Raw genomic sequence first — 17,569 nt, 5'->3', positions numbered from 1 at the left:
GCGACCATCAAACCTATTACTTCCATGCACTGCGCTATGGAAGGAAGAAGAACAGAATGAAGTACTTGACAAGAGCTTAGAAGTTTTGATTTTCTGGCCTCTGTCAGAAAAATCCTCATTTCTAAGGAGTCTATTATTGTTCCCAAGAAGGGAACTCTTGTTGACGGAGATAGAGAACTTTTTTCTACGTTCACTTTCCACCCGTGAGATCTGAGAAAGGCCAGGACAATGTCCGTATGAGCCTTTGCTTGTGGTAGAGACGATGCTTGAATCAGTATTTCGTCCAAGTAAGGTACTACTGCAATGCCCCTTGGTCTTAGCACCGCTAGAAGGGACCCTAGTACCTTTGTGAAAATTCTTGGAGCAGTGGCTAATCCGAATGGAAGTGCCACAAACTGGTAATGCTTGTCCAGAAAGGCGAACCTTAGGAACCGATGATGTTCCTTGTGGATAGGAATATGTAGATACGCATCCTTTAAATCCACCGTGGTCATGAATTGACCTTCCTGGATGGTAGGAAGAATTGTCCGAATGGTTTCCATTTTGAACGATGGAACCTTGAGAAATTTGTTTAGGATCTTGAGATCTAAGATTGGTCTGAATGTTCCCTCTTTTTTGGGAACTATGAACAGATTGGAGTAGAATCCCATCCCTTGTTCTCCTAATGGAACCGGATGAATCACTCCCATTTTTAACAGGTCTTCTACACAATGTAAGAATGCCTGTTTTTTTATGTGGTCTGAAGACAATTGAGACCTGTGGAACCTCCCCCTTGGGGGTAGCTCCTTGAATTCCAGAAGATAACCTTGGAAGACTATTTCTAGCGCCCAAGGATCCAGAACATCTCTTGCCCAAGCCTGAGCGAAGAGAGAAAGTCTGCCCCCCACCAGATCCGGTCCCGGATCGGGGGCCAACATCTCATGCTGTCTTGGTAGCAGTGGCAGGTTTCTTGGCCTGCTTACCTTTGTTCCAGCCTTGCATTGGCCTCCAGGCTGGCTTGGTTTGAGAAGTATTACCCTCTTGCTTAGAGGATGTAGAACTTGAGGCTGGTCCGTTTCTGCGAAAGGGACGAAAATTTGGTTTATTTTTAGCCTTAAAAGACCTATCCTGAGGAAGGGCGTGGCCCTTACCCCCAGTGATATCTGAAATAATCTCTTTCAAGTCAGGGCCAAACAGCGTTTTCCCCTTGAAAGGTATGTTAAGCAATTTGTTCTTGGAAGACGCATCCGCTGACCAAGATTTTAGCCAAAGCGCTCTGCGCGCCACAATAGCAAACCCTGAATTTTTCGCCGCTAATCTAGCTAATTGCAAAGTGGCGTCTAAAGTAAAAGAGTTAGCCAATTTAAGAGCGTGAACTCTGTCCATAATCTCCTCATAAGAAGAATCTTTATCGAGCGACTTTTCTAGTTCATCGAACCAGAAACACGCTGCTGTAGTGACAGGAACAATGCATGAAATTGGTTGTAGAAGGTAACCTTGCTGAACAAACATCTTTTTAAGCAAACCCTCTAATTTTTTATCCATAGGATCTTTGAAAGCACAACTATCTTCTATAGGGATAGTAGTGCGTTTGTTTAGAGTAGAAACCGCCCCCTCGACCTTGGGGACTGTCTGCCATAAGTCCTTTCTGGGGTCGACCATAGGAAACAATTTCTTAAATATAGGGGGAGGGACAAAAGGTATGCCGGGCCTTTCCCATTCTTTGTTTACAATGTCCGCCACCCGCTTGGGTATAGGAAAAGCTTCGGGGGGCCCCGGGACCTCTAGGAACTTGTCCATCTTACATAATTTCTCTGGAATGACCAAATTGTCACAATCATCCAGAGTAGACAACACCTCCTTAAGCAGAGCGCGGAGATGTTCCAATTTAAATTTGAATGTAATCACATCAGGTTCAGCTTGTTGAGAAATTTTCCCTGAATCTGAAATTTCTCCCTCAGACAAAACCTCCCTGGCCCCCTCAGACTGGTGTAGGGGCATGTCAGAACCATTATCATCAGCGTCCTCATGCTCTTCAGTATTTTCTAAAACAGAGCAGTCGCGCTTTCGCTGATAAGTGGGCATTTTGGCTAAAATGTTTTTGATAGAATTATCCATTACAGCCGTTAATTGTTGCATAGTAAGGAGTATTGGCGCACTAGATGTACTAGGGGCCTCCTGTGTGGGCAAGACTGGCGTAGACGAAGGAGGGGATGATGCAGTACCATGCTTACTCCCCTCACTTGAGGAATCATCTTGGGCATCATTTTCTCTAAATTGTTTGTCACATACATCACATCTATTTAAATGAGAAGGAACCTTGGCTTCCTCACATACAGAACATAGTCTATCTGATAGTTCAGACATGTTAAACAGGCATAAACTTGATAACAAAGTACAAAAAACGTTTTAAAATAAAACCGTTACTGTCACTTTAAATTTTAAACTGAACACACTTTATTACTGAATATGTGAAAAAGTATGAAGGAATTGTTCAAAATTCACCAAAATTTCACCACAGTGTCTTAAAGCCTTAAAAGTATTGCACACCAAATTTGAAAGCTTTAACTCTTAAAATAACGGAACCGGAGCCGTTTTTATATTTAACCCCTATACAGTCCCTGGTATCTGCTTTGCTGAGACCCAACCAAGCCCAGAGGGGAATACGATACCAAATGACGCCTTCAGTAAGCTTTTTCTATGTATCTGAGCTCCTCACACATGCATCTGCATGCCTTGCTTCCCAAAAACAACTGCGCATTAGTGGCGCGAAAATGAGGCTCTGCCTATGATTAGAGAAGGCCCCCAGTGAAAAAGGTGTCCAATACAGTGCCTGCCGTTTCTTTAACATAATTCCCAAGAATAAAATAACTCCTCAAAGCTATAAACTATTAAAAATGCTTATAAATCAATCGTTTTAGCCCAGAAAAATGTCTACCAGTCTTTAAAGCCCTTGTGAAGCCCTTTATTCTTATTTAATAAAAATGGCTTACCGGATCCCATAGGGAAAATGACAGCTTCCAGCATTACCAAGTCTTGTTAGAAATGTGTCATACCTCAAGCAGCAAAAGTCTGCTCACTGTTTCCCCCAACTGAAGTTAATTCCTCTCAACAGTCCTGTGTGGAAACAGCCATCGATTTTAGTAACGGTTGCTAAAATCATTTTCCTCTTACAAACAGAAATCTTCATCTCTTTTCTGTTTCAGAGTAAATAGTACATACCAGCACTATTTTAAAATAACAAACTCTTGATTGAAGAATAAAAACTACATTTAAACACCAAAAAACTCTAAGCCATCTCCGTGGAGATGTTGCCTGTGCAACGGCAAAGAGAATGACTGGGGAAGGCGGAGCCTAGGAGGGATCATGTGACCAGCTTTGCTGGGCTCTTTGCCATTTCCTGTTGGGGAAGAGAATATCCCACAAGTAAGGATGACGCCGTGGACCGGACACACCTATGTTGGAGAAATCATATTCCTCTTAGCAGAAATCTTCATCACTTTCTGCTGCAGAGTAAATAGTACAAGCCGGCACTATTTTAAAATAACAAACTCTTGATAGAAGAAATAAAAAACTACAACTAACACCACATACTCTTTACTACCCCCGTGGAGATGCTACTAGTTAGAGCGGCAAAGAGAATGACTGGGGGGGCGGAGCCTGAGGGGAGATATATGGACAGCTCTGCTGTGTGCTCTCTTTGCCACTTCCTGTAGGGATTGAGAATATCCCACAAGTAAGGATGAAGCCGTGGACCGGATACACCAATGTAGGAGAAAGGTATTTTCGACAGGCTTTCTAGCCTGAATCAGGGTATCCATAACCGACTCAGAGAAACCACGCTTTGATAGAATTAGGCGTTCAATCTCCAAGCAGTCAGACGCAGAGAAATTAGACTTGGATGTTTGAAAGGACTTTGTATTAGAAGGTCCTGCCTCACTGGTAGTGTCCATGGTGGAACAGATGACATGTCCACTAGGTCTGCATACCAGGTCCTGCGTGGCCACGCAGGCGCTATTAGAATCACCAAAGCCCTCTCCTGCTTGATTCTGGCAACCAGAAGAGGGAGGAGAGGAAACGGTGGAAAAAACATAGGCCAGATTGAAGGACCAAGGCGCTGCTAGAGCATTTATCAGAACCGCCTGGGGATCCCGGGATCTGGACCCGTAAAGAGGAAGCTTGGTGTTCTGACGGGACGCCATCAGATCCAATTCTGGAGTGCCCCATAGCTGAGTCAGCTGGGCAAAAACCTTCGGGTGGAGTTCCCACTCCCTCGGGTGAAAAGTCTGACGACTTAGAAAATCCGCCTCCCAGTTGTCTACTCCTGGGATGTGAATTGCTGAGAGATGGCAGGAGTGATCCTCCGCCCACCTGATTATTTTGGTTACTTCCGTCATTGCTAGGGAACTCCTTGTTCCCCCTTGATGATTGACGTAAGCTACAGTCGTGATGTTGTCCGACTGAAATCTAATGAATTTGGCCGCAGCAAGCTGAGGCCATGCCTGGAGAGCGTTGAATATTGCCCTCAGTTCCAAAATGTTTATCGGGAGAAGAGCTTCTTCCCCGAGACCATAAACCCTGCGCTTTCAGGGACTCCCAGACTGCGCCCCAGCCCAACAGACTGGCGTCGGTCGTTACGATGATCCACTCTGGTCTGCGGAAACACATTCCCTGAGACAGGTGATCCTGAGACCACCACCAGAGAAGAGAATCTCTGGTCCCCTGGTCCAGCTGTATTTGAGGTGACAAATCTGCATAATCCTCATTCCACTGTTTGAACATGCATAATTGCAGTGGTCTGAGGTGTATCCGTGCAAAACAGAATTTATGCTTACCTGATAAATTTCTTTCTCCAACGGTGTGTCCGGTCCACGGCGTCATCCTTACTTGTGGGAATATTCTCTTCCCCAACAGGAAATGGCAAAGAGCACAGCAAAAGCTGTCCATATAGCCCCTCCTCAGGCTCCGCCCCCCAGTCATTCGACTGACAGTTAGGAGAAAAAAAAAAGGAGAAACTATAGGGTGCCGTGGTGACTGTAGTGTATAGAGAAAGAAATTTTTCAAACCTGATTAAAAAACCAGGGCGGGCCGTGGACCGGACACACCGTTGGAGAAAGAAATTTATCAGATAAGCATAAATTCTGTTTTCTCCAACATTGGTGTGTCCGGTCCACGGCGTCATGCTTACTTGTGGGAACCAATACCAAAGCTTTAGGACACGGATGAAGGGAGGGAGCAAATCAGGTTACCTAAACAGAAGGCACCACGGCTTTCAAAACCTTTCTCCCAAAAATAGCCTCCGAAGAAGCATAAGTATCAAATTTGTAAAATTTGGCAAAAGTGTGCAGAGAAGACCAAGTCGCTGCCTTACATATCTGATCAACAGAAGCCTCGTTCTTGAAGGCCCATGTGGAAGCCACAGCCCTAGTGGAGTGAGCTGTGATTCGTTCAGGAGGCTGCCGTCCGGAAGTCTCATAAGCCAATCGGATAATGCTTTTCAGCCAGAAAGAAAAAGAGGTAGCAGTAGCTTTTTGTCCTCTCCTCTTACCAGAGTAAACGACAAACAAAGAAGAGGTTTGTCTAAAATCCTTTGTTGCTTCTAAATAGAACTTTAAAGCACGGACTACATCTAAATTGTGTAACAAACGTTCCTTCTTTGAAACTGGTTTCGGACACAGAGAAGGAACAACTATTTCCTGGTTAATATTCTTGTTGGAAACAACTTTTGGAACAAAACCAGGCTTGGTACGCAAAACAACCTTATCTGAATGGAACACCAGATAGGGTGGATCACACTGCAAAGCAGATAATTCAGAAACTCTTCTAGCAGAAGAAATAGCAACCAAAAACAGAACTTTCCAAGATAGTAACTTGATATCTATGGAATGTAAAGGTTCAAACGGAACCCCTTGAAGAACTGAAAGAACTAAATTTAGACTCCAAGGAGGAGTCATGGGTCTGTAAACAGGCTTGATTCTGACCAAAGCCTGTACAAAAGCTTGTACATCTGGCACAGCTGCCAGGCGTTTGTGTAACAAAACAGATAAAGCAGAAATCTGTCCCTTTAGAGGACTCGCTGACAACCCTTTATCCAAACCCTCTTGGAGAAAGGAAGGAATCTTAGGAATTTTAATCTTACTCCAGGAGAATCCCTTGGATTCACACCAACAGATATATTTTTTCCATATTTTATGGTAAATCTTTCTAGTCACAGGTTTTCTGGCTTGGACCAGTATCTATCACTGAACTTGAAAACCCACGCTTGGATAAAATCAAGCGTTCAATTTCCAAGCAGTCAGCTGCAGAGAAACTAGATTTGGATGTTCGAACGGACCTTGTACTAGAAGATCCTGTCTCAAAAGTAGCTTCCATGGTGGAGCCGATGACATATTCACCAGGTCTGCATACCAAGTCCTGCGTGGCCACGCAGGAGCTATCAGAATCACTGAGGCCTTCTCCTGTTTGATCCTGGCTACGAGCCTGGGAAGGAGAGGAAACGGTGGAAACACATAAGCTAGGTTGAACGACCAAGGCGCCACTAATGCATCCACTAGAGTCGCCTTTGGATCCCTGGATCTGGACCCGTAGCAAGGAACCTTGAAGTTCTGACGAGACGCCATCAGATCCATGTCTGGAATGCCCCATAATCGAGTTAACTGGGCAAAGACCTCCGGATGGAGTTCCCACTCCCCCGGATGGAAAGTCTGACGACTCAAATAATCCGCCTCCCAGTTGTCTACTCCTGGGATGTGAATTGCAGATAGGTGGCAGGAGTGATCCTCTGCCCATTTGATGATCTTGGATACCTCTCTCATCGCCAAGGAACTCTTTGTTCCTCCCTGATGGTTGATGTAAGCTACAGTCGTCATGTTGTCCGACTGGAATCTTATGAATCCGGCCTTCGCTAGTTGAGGCCAAGCCCGGAGCGCATTGAACATCGCTCTCAGTTCCAGGATGTTTATTGGGAGAAGCGACTCTTCCCGAGACCATAGACCCTGAGCTTTCAGGGAGTCCCAGACCGCGCCCCAGCCTAATAGACTGGCGTCGGTCGTGACAATGATCCACTCTGGTCTGCGGAAACTCATTCCCTGAGACAGGCGATTCTGAGTCAACCACCAACGGAGTGAGTCTCTGGTTACCTTGTCTACTTGAATCTGGGGAGACAAGTCTGCATAGTCCCCATTCCACTGACTGAGCATGCACAGTTGTAATGGTCTTAGATGAATTCGAGCAAAAGGAACTATGTCCATTGCTGCAACCATCAATCCTACTACTTCCATGCACTGAGCTATGGAAGGCTGCAGAATAGAGTGAAGAACTTGACAAGCGTTTAGAAGCTTTGACTTTCTGACCTCTGTCAGGATGATCTTCATTTCTAATGAATCTATTATTGTTCCCAAAAAGGCAACTCTTGTTGACGGAGACAGGGAACTCTTTTCTACGTTCACCTTCCACCCGTGAGATCTGAGAAAGGCTAGAACAATGTCTGTATGAGCCTTTGCCTTGGAAAGAGACGATGCTTGAATTAGAATGTCGTCTAGATAAGGTGCCACTGCAATGCCCCTCGGTCTTAGAACCGCAAGAAGGGACCCTAGCACCTTTGTGAAAATTCTGGGAGCAGTGGCTAAACCGAACGGAAGAGCCACGAACTGGTAATGTTTATCCAGAAAGGCGAACCTTAGGAACTGATGATGATCTTTGTGGATAGGAATATGTAGGTACGCATCCTTTAAATCCACGGTAGTCATATATTGACCCTCCTGGATTGTAGGTAAAATTGTTCAAATGGTTTCCATTGAGGAATTTGTTTAGAATTTTTAAATCCAGAATTGGTCTGAAAGTTCCCTCTTTTTTGGGAACTACAAACAGGTTTGAGTAAAACCCCTGACCTTGTTCCACTGTTGGAACTGGGTGTATCACTCCCATCTTTAACAGGTCTCCTACACAATGTAAGAATGCCTGTCTCTTTATCTGGTCTGAAGATAAGCGAGACATGTGGAACCTTCCCCTTGGAGGAAGTTCCTTGAATTCTAGAAGATAACCCTGAGAGACTATTTCTAGTGCCCAGGGATCCGGAACATCTCTTGCCCAAGCCTGAGCAAAGAGAGAGAGAGTCTGCCCCCTACTAGATCCGGTCCAGGATCGGGGGCTACCCCTTCATGCTGTCTTGGTAGCAGCAGCAGGCTTCTTGGCCTGTTTACCCTTGTTCCAGCCTTGCATTGGTTTCCAAGCTGGCTTAGCCTGGGAAGCGTTACCCTCTTGTCTAGAAGCTTTAGAGTTAGGAGACGGTCCGTTCCTGAAGTTACGAAAGGAACGAAAATTGGACTTATTCTTAGCCTTAAAAGGCCTATCCTGTGGAAGGGCATGGCCCTTTCCCCCAGTGATGTCTGAAATAATCTCTTTCAATTCTGGCCCAAAAAGGGTCTTACCTTTGAAAGGAATATTAAGCAATTTTGTCTTGGAATATACATCCGCCGACCAAGACTTTAGCCAGAGCGCTCTGCGCGCCACAATTGTAAACCCTGAATTTTTCGCCGCTAACCTCGCCAATTGCAAAGCGGCATCTAAAATAAAGGAATTAGCTAACTTAAGTGCGTGAATTCTGTCCATGACTTCCTCATATGGAGTCTCCTTATTGAGCGACTTTTCTAGTTCATTGAACCAAAAACACGCCGCCGTAGTGACAGGAATAATGCACGAAATTGGTTGGAGGAGGAAACCTTGCTGAACAAAAATCTTTTTAAGCAAACCCTCCAATTTTTTATCCATAGGATCTTTGAAAGCACAATTGTCCTCAATGGGAATAGTCGTGCGTTTGGCTAGCGTAGAAACTGCCCCCTCAACCTTAGGGACTGTTTGCCATGTGTCCTTCCTTGGGTCGACCATGGGGAACATTTTCTTAAATATAGGAGGTGGGACAAAAGGTATGCCTGGTTTCTCCCACTCCTTAGCCACTATGTCCGCCACCCTTTTAGGTATCGGAAAGGCATCAGGGTGCACCTGGACCTCTAGGAATTTGTCCATTTTGCACAATTTTTCTGGAATGACCAAAGAGTCACAATCATCCAGCGTAGTTAGTACCTCCTTAAGTAAGGCGCTCTAACTTAAATTTAAACGTCACAACATCAGGTTCTGCCTGTTGAGAAATTCTTCCTGAATCAGAAATTTCTCCCTCCGACAAACCCTCCCTCACTGCCAATTCTGACTGGTGTGAGGGTATGACAGATAAATTATCGTCAGCGCACTCTTGCTCTACTGTATTTAAAACTGAGCAATCAGGCTTTCTTTGAAATGCTGGCATTTTGGATAAAATATTAGCTATAGAATTAGCCATTACTGCTGTTAATTGTTGCATAGTAACAAGCATTGGCGCGCTAGATGTACTAGGAATCGCCTGCGCGGGCATAACTGGTATTGACACAGAAGGAGAGGATGAAGAACTATCCCCACTATCTTCATTTGAGGAATCATCTTGGGCAACCTTATTAAATGTGACAGTACTGTCCTTACTTTGTCTGGACGTCATGGCACAATTATAACATACATTTGAAGGGGGGGCCACCTTGGCCTCCATACATACAGAACATGATCTATCTGAAGGTACAGACATGTTAGACAGGCTTATACAGGCTATTAATGCAATAAAACCGTTTTTAAACAAAACCGTTACTGTCTCTTTAAATGTTAAACAGAGCACACTTTATTTCTGGATATGTGAAAAACTATGAAGGAAATATCCGATCTTTACCAAATTTGCACCCTAGTGTCTTAATGCCTTAAAAGTATTGCACCCCAATTTTCAAGATTGTAACCCCTTAAATGAGGAAACCGGAGCTGTTTTATCAATTAGCAACTTTAAACCCACTACAGTCCCAGCCACAGCGTTTGCTGCGGCTTCACCTGCCCTTGGGGGTTATTCGACACAAAAATAAGCCTTCCAGGAACGTTTTTAATGGCCACCAGACCCTCTCACATGAAGCTGCATGCACTGCATCCAAAAGAAACTGCGCAATTATGGCGCGAAAAAGAGGCTCTGCCTACTAGAGTGAAAGGCCCTTCCTGACTGGGAAGGTGTCTAAACGACTGCCTGGCGCCTAAAAACGTTCCCCAAATATTCTCAGGTTTTAAAAACACTTCAAACCGTATATAAATATTGAATAAAGCAATCGATTTAGCCCACAAGAGTGTCAACCAGTATATAGCCCATTAATAAGCCTTCATTCTGTTATGAGTCTAAGAAAATGGCTTACCGATCCCAAAGAGGGAAAATGACAGTCTTCTAGCATTACTCAGTCTTGTTAGAAAATGGACTAGTCATACCTTGAGCAGAAAAGTCTGCAAACTGTTCCCCCCAACTGAAGTTCTCTGGGCTCAACAGTCCTGCGTGGGAACAGCAATTGATTTTAGTTACTGCTGCTAAAATCATACTCCTCTTTTAAACAGAACTCTTCATCCTTTTCTGTTTTAGAGTAAATAGTACAAACCGGCACTATTTTAAAATAACAAACTCTTGATAGAAGAATAAAAAACTACAACTAAACACCACATACTCTTCACCATCTCCGTGGAGATGCTACTTGTTCAGAGCGGCAAAGAGAATGACTGGGGGGCGAAGCCTGAGGAGGGGCTATATGGGCAGCTTTTGCTGTGCTCTTTGCCATTTCCTGTTGGGGAAGAGAATATTCCCACAAGTAAGGATGACGCCGTGGACCGGACACACCAATGTTGGAGAAAAGGGACTATGTCCATTGCCGCTACCATTAGCCCGATTGTCTCCATGCACTGAGCTACAGATGGCCGAGGAACGGCATGAAGGGCTCGGCAAGTGGTTAAGAGTTTTAACTTTCTGACCTCCGTCGGAAATATTTTCATTTCTACCGAGTCTATAAGAGTTCCTAGGAAAGAAACTCTTGTGAGGGGGGAGAGAGAACTCTTTTTGATGTTCACCTTCCACCCGTGAGACCTCAAAAAGGCCACTACAATTTCCGTGTGAGACTTGGCTCTTTGGAAAGTCAACGCCTGAATTAAGATGTCGTCTAGATAAGGCGCCACTGCTATGCCCCGTGGTCTTAGAACCGCCAAGAGGGACCCTAGCACCTTTGTGAAAATTCTGGGAGCAGTGGCCAACCCGAAAGGAAGAGCCACAAACTGGTAATGCTTGTCCAGAAAAGCGAACCTGAGAAACTGGTGATGATCTTTGTGGATAGGAATGTGCAGATACGCATCCTTTAAATCCACGGTGGTCATATATTGACCCTCCTGGATCATTGGTAAAATTGTCCGAATGGTCTCCATCTTGAATGATGGGACTCTGAGGAATTTGTTTAGAATTTTTAGATCCAGGATTGGTCTGAAAGTTCCTTCTTTCTTTGGAACCACAAACAGGTTTGAGTAAAACCCCAGCCCTTGTTCCGCAATTGGAACTGGGTGGATCACTCCCATTGTATGTAGGTTTTCTACACAGCGTAAGAACGCCTCTTTCTTTGTCTGGTCTGAAGACAGACGAGAAATGTGGAACCTTCCCCTTGGAGGGGAGTCCTTGAATTCTAGAAGATATCCCTGAGATACAATCTCTAAGGCCCAGGGATCGTGTACATGTCTTGCCCAGGCCTGAGCGAAGAGAGAGAGTCTGCCCCCTACTAGATCCGGTCCCGGATCTGGGGCTACCCCATCATATTGTCTTGGAGGCAGCTGCAGGCTTCTTGGCCTGTTTACCCTTGTTCCAGCCCTGGTAAGGTTTCCAGGCTGCCCTGGGTTGTGAAGAGTTACCCTCTTGATTTGCAGCAGGGGAGGATGAAGCGATACTGCTCCTGAAATTCCAAAAGGAATGAAAATTATTTTGTTTATTCTTTGTCTTGAAGAACTTGTCCTGAGGGAGAGCATGGCCTTTTACCCCAGTGATTTCTGAAATAATCTCTTTCAATTCAGGCCCGAAGAGGGTCTTTCCTTTGAAAGGGATGTTCAATAGTTTGGATTTTGACGACACATCGGCCGACCAGGACTTTAGCCATAGCGCCCTGCGCGCCAAAATGGCGAAACCTGATTTTTTTGCCGCTAACTTAGCTAGTTGGAAAGCGGCATCTGTGATAAAAGAATTAGCCAGCTTAAGAGCCTTAATTCTGTCCATAATGTCCTCATATGAGGTCTCCGTCTGGAGCGCATCTTCCAGCGCAGTGGTTACAGGAACAATGCACGCAATAGGTTGGAGAAGAAAACCTTGTTGAACAAAAATTTTCTTAAGTAAACCCTCTAATTTTTTATCCATAGGGTCTTTAAAAGCACAACTGTCTTCTATAGGTATAGGTGTGCGTTTAGCAAGTGAAGAAACAGCACCCTCCACCTTAGGGACCGTCTGCCACGAGTCCCGTATGGGATTAGATATGGGGAACATTTTCTTAAAAACAGGAGGGGGAACGAAGGGAATACCTGGTTTATCCCACTCCCTAGTAACGATATCCGCAATCCTCTTAGGGACCGGGAACACATCAGTGTAAACAGGAATGTCTAGGTACTTGTCCATTTTACACAATTTCTCTGGAACCACCATAGGGTCGCAGTCATCCAGAGTAACTAATACCTCCCTAAGCAATAAGCGGAGGTGTTCTAGTTTAAATTTAAAAGCCAACGTATCTGAATCTGTCTGAGGAGAAACCTTTCCTGAATCGGAAATTTCTCCCTCAGACAGCACAACCCTCACCCCCACTTCAGAGTGTTGTGAGGGTATATCGGATACGGCTACTAAAGCGTCAGAATGCTCATTATCTGTTCTTAAAACAGAGCTATCACGCTTTGCAGGTAACACGGGCAGTTTAGATAAGAACACTGAGAAGGTATTATCCATAACTGCCGCCAAGTCTTGCAAGGTAAAAGTTAGACGCACTAGAGGTGCTAGGCGTCGCATGAGCGGGCGTAACTGGTTGTGACACTTGGGGAGAGGTTGACTCAAACTGCAGCAGGACCCTCCATGTGAAGCAGCCTGAACTTCTAGTCAAATTAACTGCGCATCTGAGGCGCGAAATTAGGCCCCTCCCACCTCACTCCGGTGCTTGTGAGGCCTAAAGAAACACTCCCAAGTGTTTTAGTAATAGCCATGTGGGTAATAACCCCTGAAAGAAACCCAAAGGAACCTTCAAAGTGTCTCAAAAAAACTAAATTTTTCAATAATAACCGTTTGCCATTAAATAGTGTCAACCAGCATAAACTAGCCCTGTTATGTAAGCTTGCAATTCCATACTTAGTCTCTGAATACAGCTTACCCTTCCCTCATGGGGATATTATCAGTCTCTTCTAGTATTATCACAGTCTTGTCTAGAAATAAATGACTGAACATACCTTATTGCAGCCTAACCTGCAAACCGTTCCCCCCCAACTGAAGTTTTCTTGCACTCCTCAGTCCTATGTGGGAACAGCAGTGGATTTTAGTTACAACATGCTAAAATCATCTTCCTCCCTGCAGAACTCTTAATTCCTTTCTGCTAGAGAGTAAATAGTACACACCGGTACCATTTAAAATAAACTTTTGATTGTAGAAAATAAAAACTACATTTCTAACACCACGTTCACTTTACACTTCCGATTGCTTAGAGCCGGCAAAGAGAATGACTGGGGGGTGGAGCTAGAGGGGGAGCTATATGGACAGCTCTGCTGTGTGCTCTCTTTGCCACTTCCTGTCAGGAAGGAGAATATCCCACAAGTAAAGGATGAATCCGTGGACTGGATACACCTTACAAGAGAAATTAGGTATTTTTCTGTACTCTAGCTAAGAAATAGGGTGATAATTCAGTGACCATTTAAAAATTAAATTTTCCTTGTTTTTTTGAAGGATATAAGTTATTTAGACCTTTATCTTCCTTTATGTCTATTTTGAAGTTGTTCAATGTACCTAATACTCACTAAAATAAGATACTTCTATCAGTTCATATGATAAACATCAAGTTTCCTCCTAATCTTTTCCTGTGCGCATGGTGAGTCAAAAAGTTATCTTATTCAGCGTGGGGGAGACATGTATTCCTTTCTTTGTAGCATTGTGACAATGTAACAGATCTCACTCAGGAGTGCATACACTTATTCGTCCTCACCTGCCCATCTTTAGCCAGGAGTTGGCAATATTCCATGTATAAATGTCTAATCTTGTCTAAGTGTTGTCCCTTCAACTTCCTGCGAATTGAGAATCTGTTGTAGATCTTGGATCCCAGTTCCCGAGACATCAAAAGGAATGATTCACCAGTAGGAGGCATGCGGGTGAGGGACTGCACAGATAAGATAAATTATATACATGTTAGTTAAAAAAAAATGTAAACCACATACACATCAAAGTATATACTATCACACCTGCAGCATGATTTCCACATACTGTTCCTCTTCCAGTAGACAGAGGAACGGGTACAGGTTTATTTTGCGTGACTTCCTGCTGATCCATTCCAGGTGATTCTTGGAGTCATGGAAAGCGTCGAGCAGTGCTTTTCTCCAGTGAGAGTGCAGAGAATCCAGCTGATCCCTCTGAAACCAAACCATACAAATGTTTAACATCACACTGCAATATGGAAGTCAACTATCACACAAACCCCAGAGTATGCTTGTTGCAAGAAGGTATCTAGGGAAAACTTACCGCTTCATTTCTTCCTTCTGAAACTGGCTTGGAGGATTCTACAGAATTGATAGTTATTGTGTCACTGCTCTCTACATTCAGTTGCTCCTCAAACCAACTATGCAGCTCAGATACGTTGAAATCAAGCTTAGGATATAGCGAGGGAGAGTCCTGGTAAGGAAATAAGGCCTGTGGTTTAGTTAATGCTTCAAGAACTATATGGGATTCTTCATTTATTTTCTCACAAAAAAAAACTCTATTATCAGCCACTGTATCTTTTGTCATGATCTTTAAATTTCCTCCACTATACCTGTATTGCATCAACAAATACAACTGTTGCTCCACCTCCATCTTCAGCCTGTGCAAGATAGACTGATCCAAGTAAATTGATCTAGACTGCGCAAAACTCCAAAATATGGAAAAGTGCTACTTAAAATGTACTACAATATATTTATATGAAAAATTTTCAATTAAAGCTATTTGTTTATATGTTTAAAATCACCTAGCGCTATTGGTAGGTAGGAAGTAACAAACTAGACTATTTGCTTCACAAAAATAAATAACAATTAAACACATTATAAAACATGCCCTCTTTTTGATGCACAAACAAATATTTTTTTTAAAAAAGAGACTGCAATGCCCCTTAAAGAAGCAACCAGCGGTGTATGCAGTAGAAAAAATACATGTGGTATGGGAGAGGTATTACCTTTTGTTCACATCTTCATTCAGTCTGCTTTTCTTATTGCTATTTCCTTAAAGAGACAGTAAAGTTAAAATTAAACTTTCATAATTCAGATATAACATGCAATTTAAACAACTTCCCAATTTACTTCTATTATCAAATTGTCTTTGTTCTCCTGGTATACTTTGTTGAAGAATAGACTCATGAGCAGTAAAGCACTATTGGTAGGAGATAGCAGAACACATCTGGTAAGCTAATGACAAGAGGCATACTGTATATGTGCAGCCAACTAGCTCCTAGCAGTGCATTGCTGCTCCTGAGATTACCTAGGTATGCTTTTCAACAAAGGATACACAAAAAACAAAGCAAATTTGATAATAAAAATCCATTGAAAGATCTCTTAAATTGCATGTTCTATCTGTATCATGAAATTTTAATTTTGACTGTCCCATTAATTACATTTACAATTACAAAATTGGTCACTGTATTTTTACCCTGTTCTAAAGGTGCTACTCTTGTGCTGAACATTTAACTCTCACCTAAATTACGAGTTTTGCGTTGCGGCTTTGAACTCTGAAAAAAGGAAATTTATGCTTACCTGATAAATGTATTTCTTTTACGATATGACGAGTCCACGGATTTCATCCTTATGTGATAAATCGCCTCCTGGTCAGCAGGAAGAGGCAAAGAGCACCACAGCAGAGCTGTATATATAGCTCCTTCCTTCCCTCCCACTACAGTTATTCGACCGAAGTTAGGAAGAGAAAGAAAAAGCAAAGGTGCAGAGGTGACTGAAGTTTAACAAAAATAAAGACCTGTCTTAGAAAATGACAGGGTGGGTCGTGGACTCGTCATATCGTAAAAGAAATAAATTTATCAGGTAAGCATAAATTTCCTTTTCTTTTACAAGATATGACAAGTCCACGGATTTCATCCTTACTTATGGGATACAATACCAAAGCTATAGGACACGGATGAAAGGGAGGGACAAGACAGGAACCTAAACGGAAGGCACAACTGCTTGAAGAACCTTTCTCCCAAAAACAGCCTCAGACGAGGCAAAAGTATCAAATTTGTAAAATTTGGGGGGGGAGCCAACTGCCAAATGAGCTAGACGCACACAGTAAAAGCTCTGGCTCTAAATCCTATTTTTGGGAGATAATTACTAATATTTATCTCAACTAAAGTACCTACAGAAGACACCTACAAATTTATTGTGGAAACTGAGCAACGATTCAGACTTTGAAGAAAGTGAGAAGACTTTTTCCTCAATTTACATGTTCGGATACTGCCACGAGGTCACCGAGCTCAGCAGCAAATTCCAGAAGCTTTGCAATAGCTTGCTGTTTGGACTATCTCTATACTAATCTCTTTGATAAAGCTGACCACATTCGCAAAAATGGCATTGGCACCCATAGAGGACTTATACACTACGGTGCAGTTCCTGCTAGAACAATCAAACAGCTACTACAGCCAGTTAACTGTGATCTGCCTGGCCAACTGATATCACTGGGTGAGAGCCTATTGAAGTCCGAACAGACCTCCGGGATTGCAACTGTTCCACCTACTAGTGGAGTAATCCATGAAGCTTATTTGGTTGACGGTTCCTGACTGCGTAAGGCTGACTCTCCAGAACCAGCAAGATTTCGGGGACTTTTAGTTCTGAAGCACAATTTAGACTGCTCAATTGCGACTCTATGTGATGGTCTGTATTCCTCTTTGCCAACCAGTCCTCCCGACACTAGTGGATCTGCTGGAGACCAGTCACCTTGTCGGTGTGGGTTCTCTGCCGGGGCTATGTGCAGGCCCATTTGGACTGGTGGTAGACGTTCCCACGCTGAGATGCAGCATGTTGGAGTTCTCAAGCCTTGCATTTAGAAGAGGGCACACTCATGAGATATTACGGCGTTTGACGAACTATGCCGCCCTTGATAACCTCAGAAGAGGTATCTGTTAACCTGAAGCTACTTTTCATGTCTATTGGAGAAGACCTAGATACAGAACACTCATGAACCTAGATCAGTTGTGCTGTAACCTGTCCAGTATTACTATTTCTTAGTGAACATATGAACCACTATATTACCTCTTAAGTGTGGAAAAACCTTGCAGCTTATATTTTTCTAGTTATGATGTGATATATACTGTTAAACTTTTCATTTGCAAGGTTCTATTACTAAGACGGTTTTATGATATGAGGTATATAATTCTACCTTTGTGTTTGGGTTAGATTAAGATTAGCGCCAAGTTATTATCCTTATGCTCCCTTACAGGTAATTTTCCCTTTGCTTACCAATTTACAATTATAACGACACAAAAGTAGT

At 43.3% G+C, this 17,569-nt stretch overlaps 1 protein-coding gene across 1 annotated transcript in view; it reads right to left on the bottom strand.

The window, feature by feature from the left end:
- POLRMT (RNA polymerase mitochondrial) overlaps positions 1-17,569 on the bottom strand; it is a 367,345-nt gene that overhangs the window by 219,005 nt on the left and 130,771 nt on the right. Inside the window, exons 6-8 of the mRNA XM_053702843.1 lie at positions 14,588-14,737; positions 14,311-14,478; positions 14,058-14,228 (exon numbers count right to left, since the gene is read on the bottom strand). Coding sequence (XP_053558818.1) covers positions 14,058-14,228; positions 14,311-14,478; positions 14,588-14,737 — 489 coding nt within the window. The remainder of the gene's footprint in view (positions 1-14,057; positions 14,229-14,310; positions 14,479-14,587; positions 14,738-17,569) is intronic.

Source organism: Bombina bombina, chromosome 2 (genome assembly GCF_027579735.1).
Source record: "Bombina bombina isolate aBomBom1 chromosome 2, aBomBom1.pri, whole genome shotgun sequence".
In the NCBI taxonomy this organism is placed as follows: Eukaryota; Metazoa; Chordata; class Amphibia; order Anura; family Bombinatoridae; genus Bombina; species Bombina bombina.
This window is presented reverse-complemented; position numbering and strand designations above follow the sequence as displayed.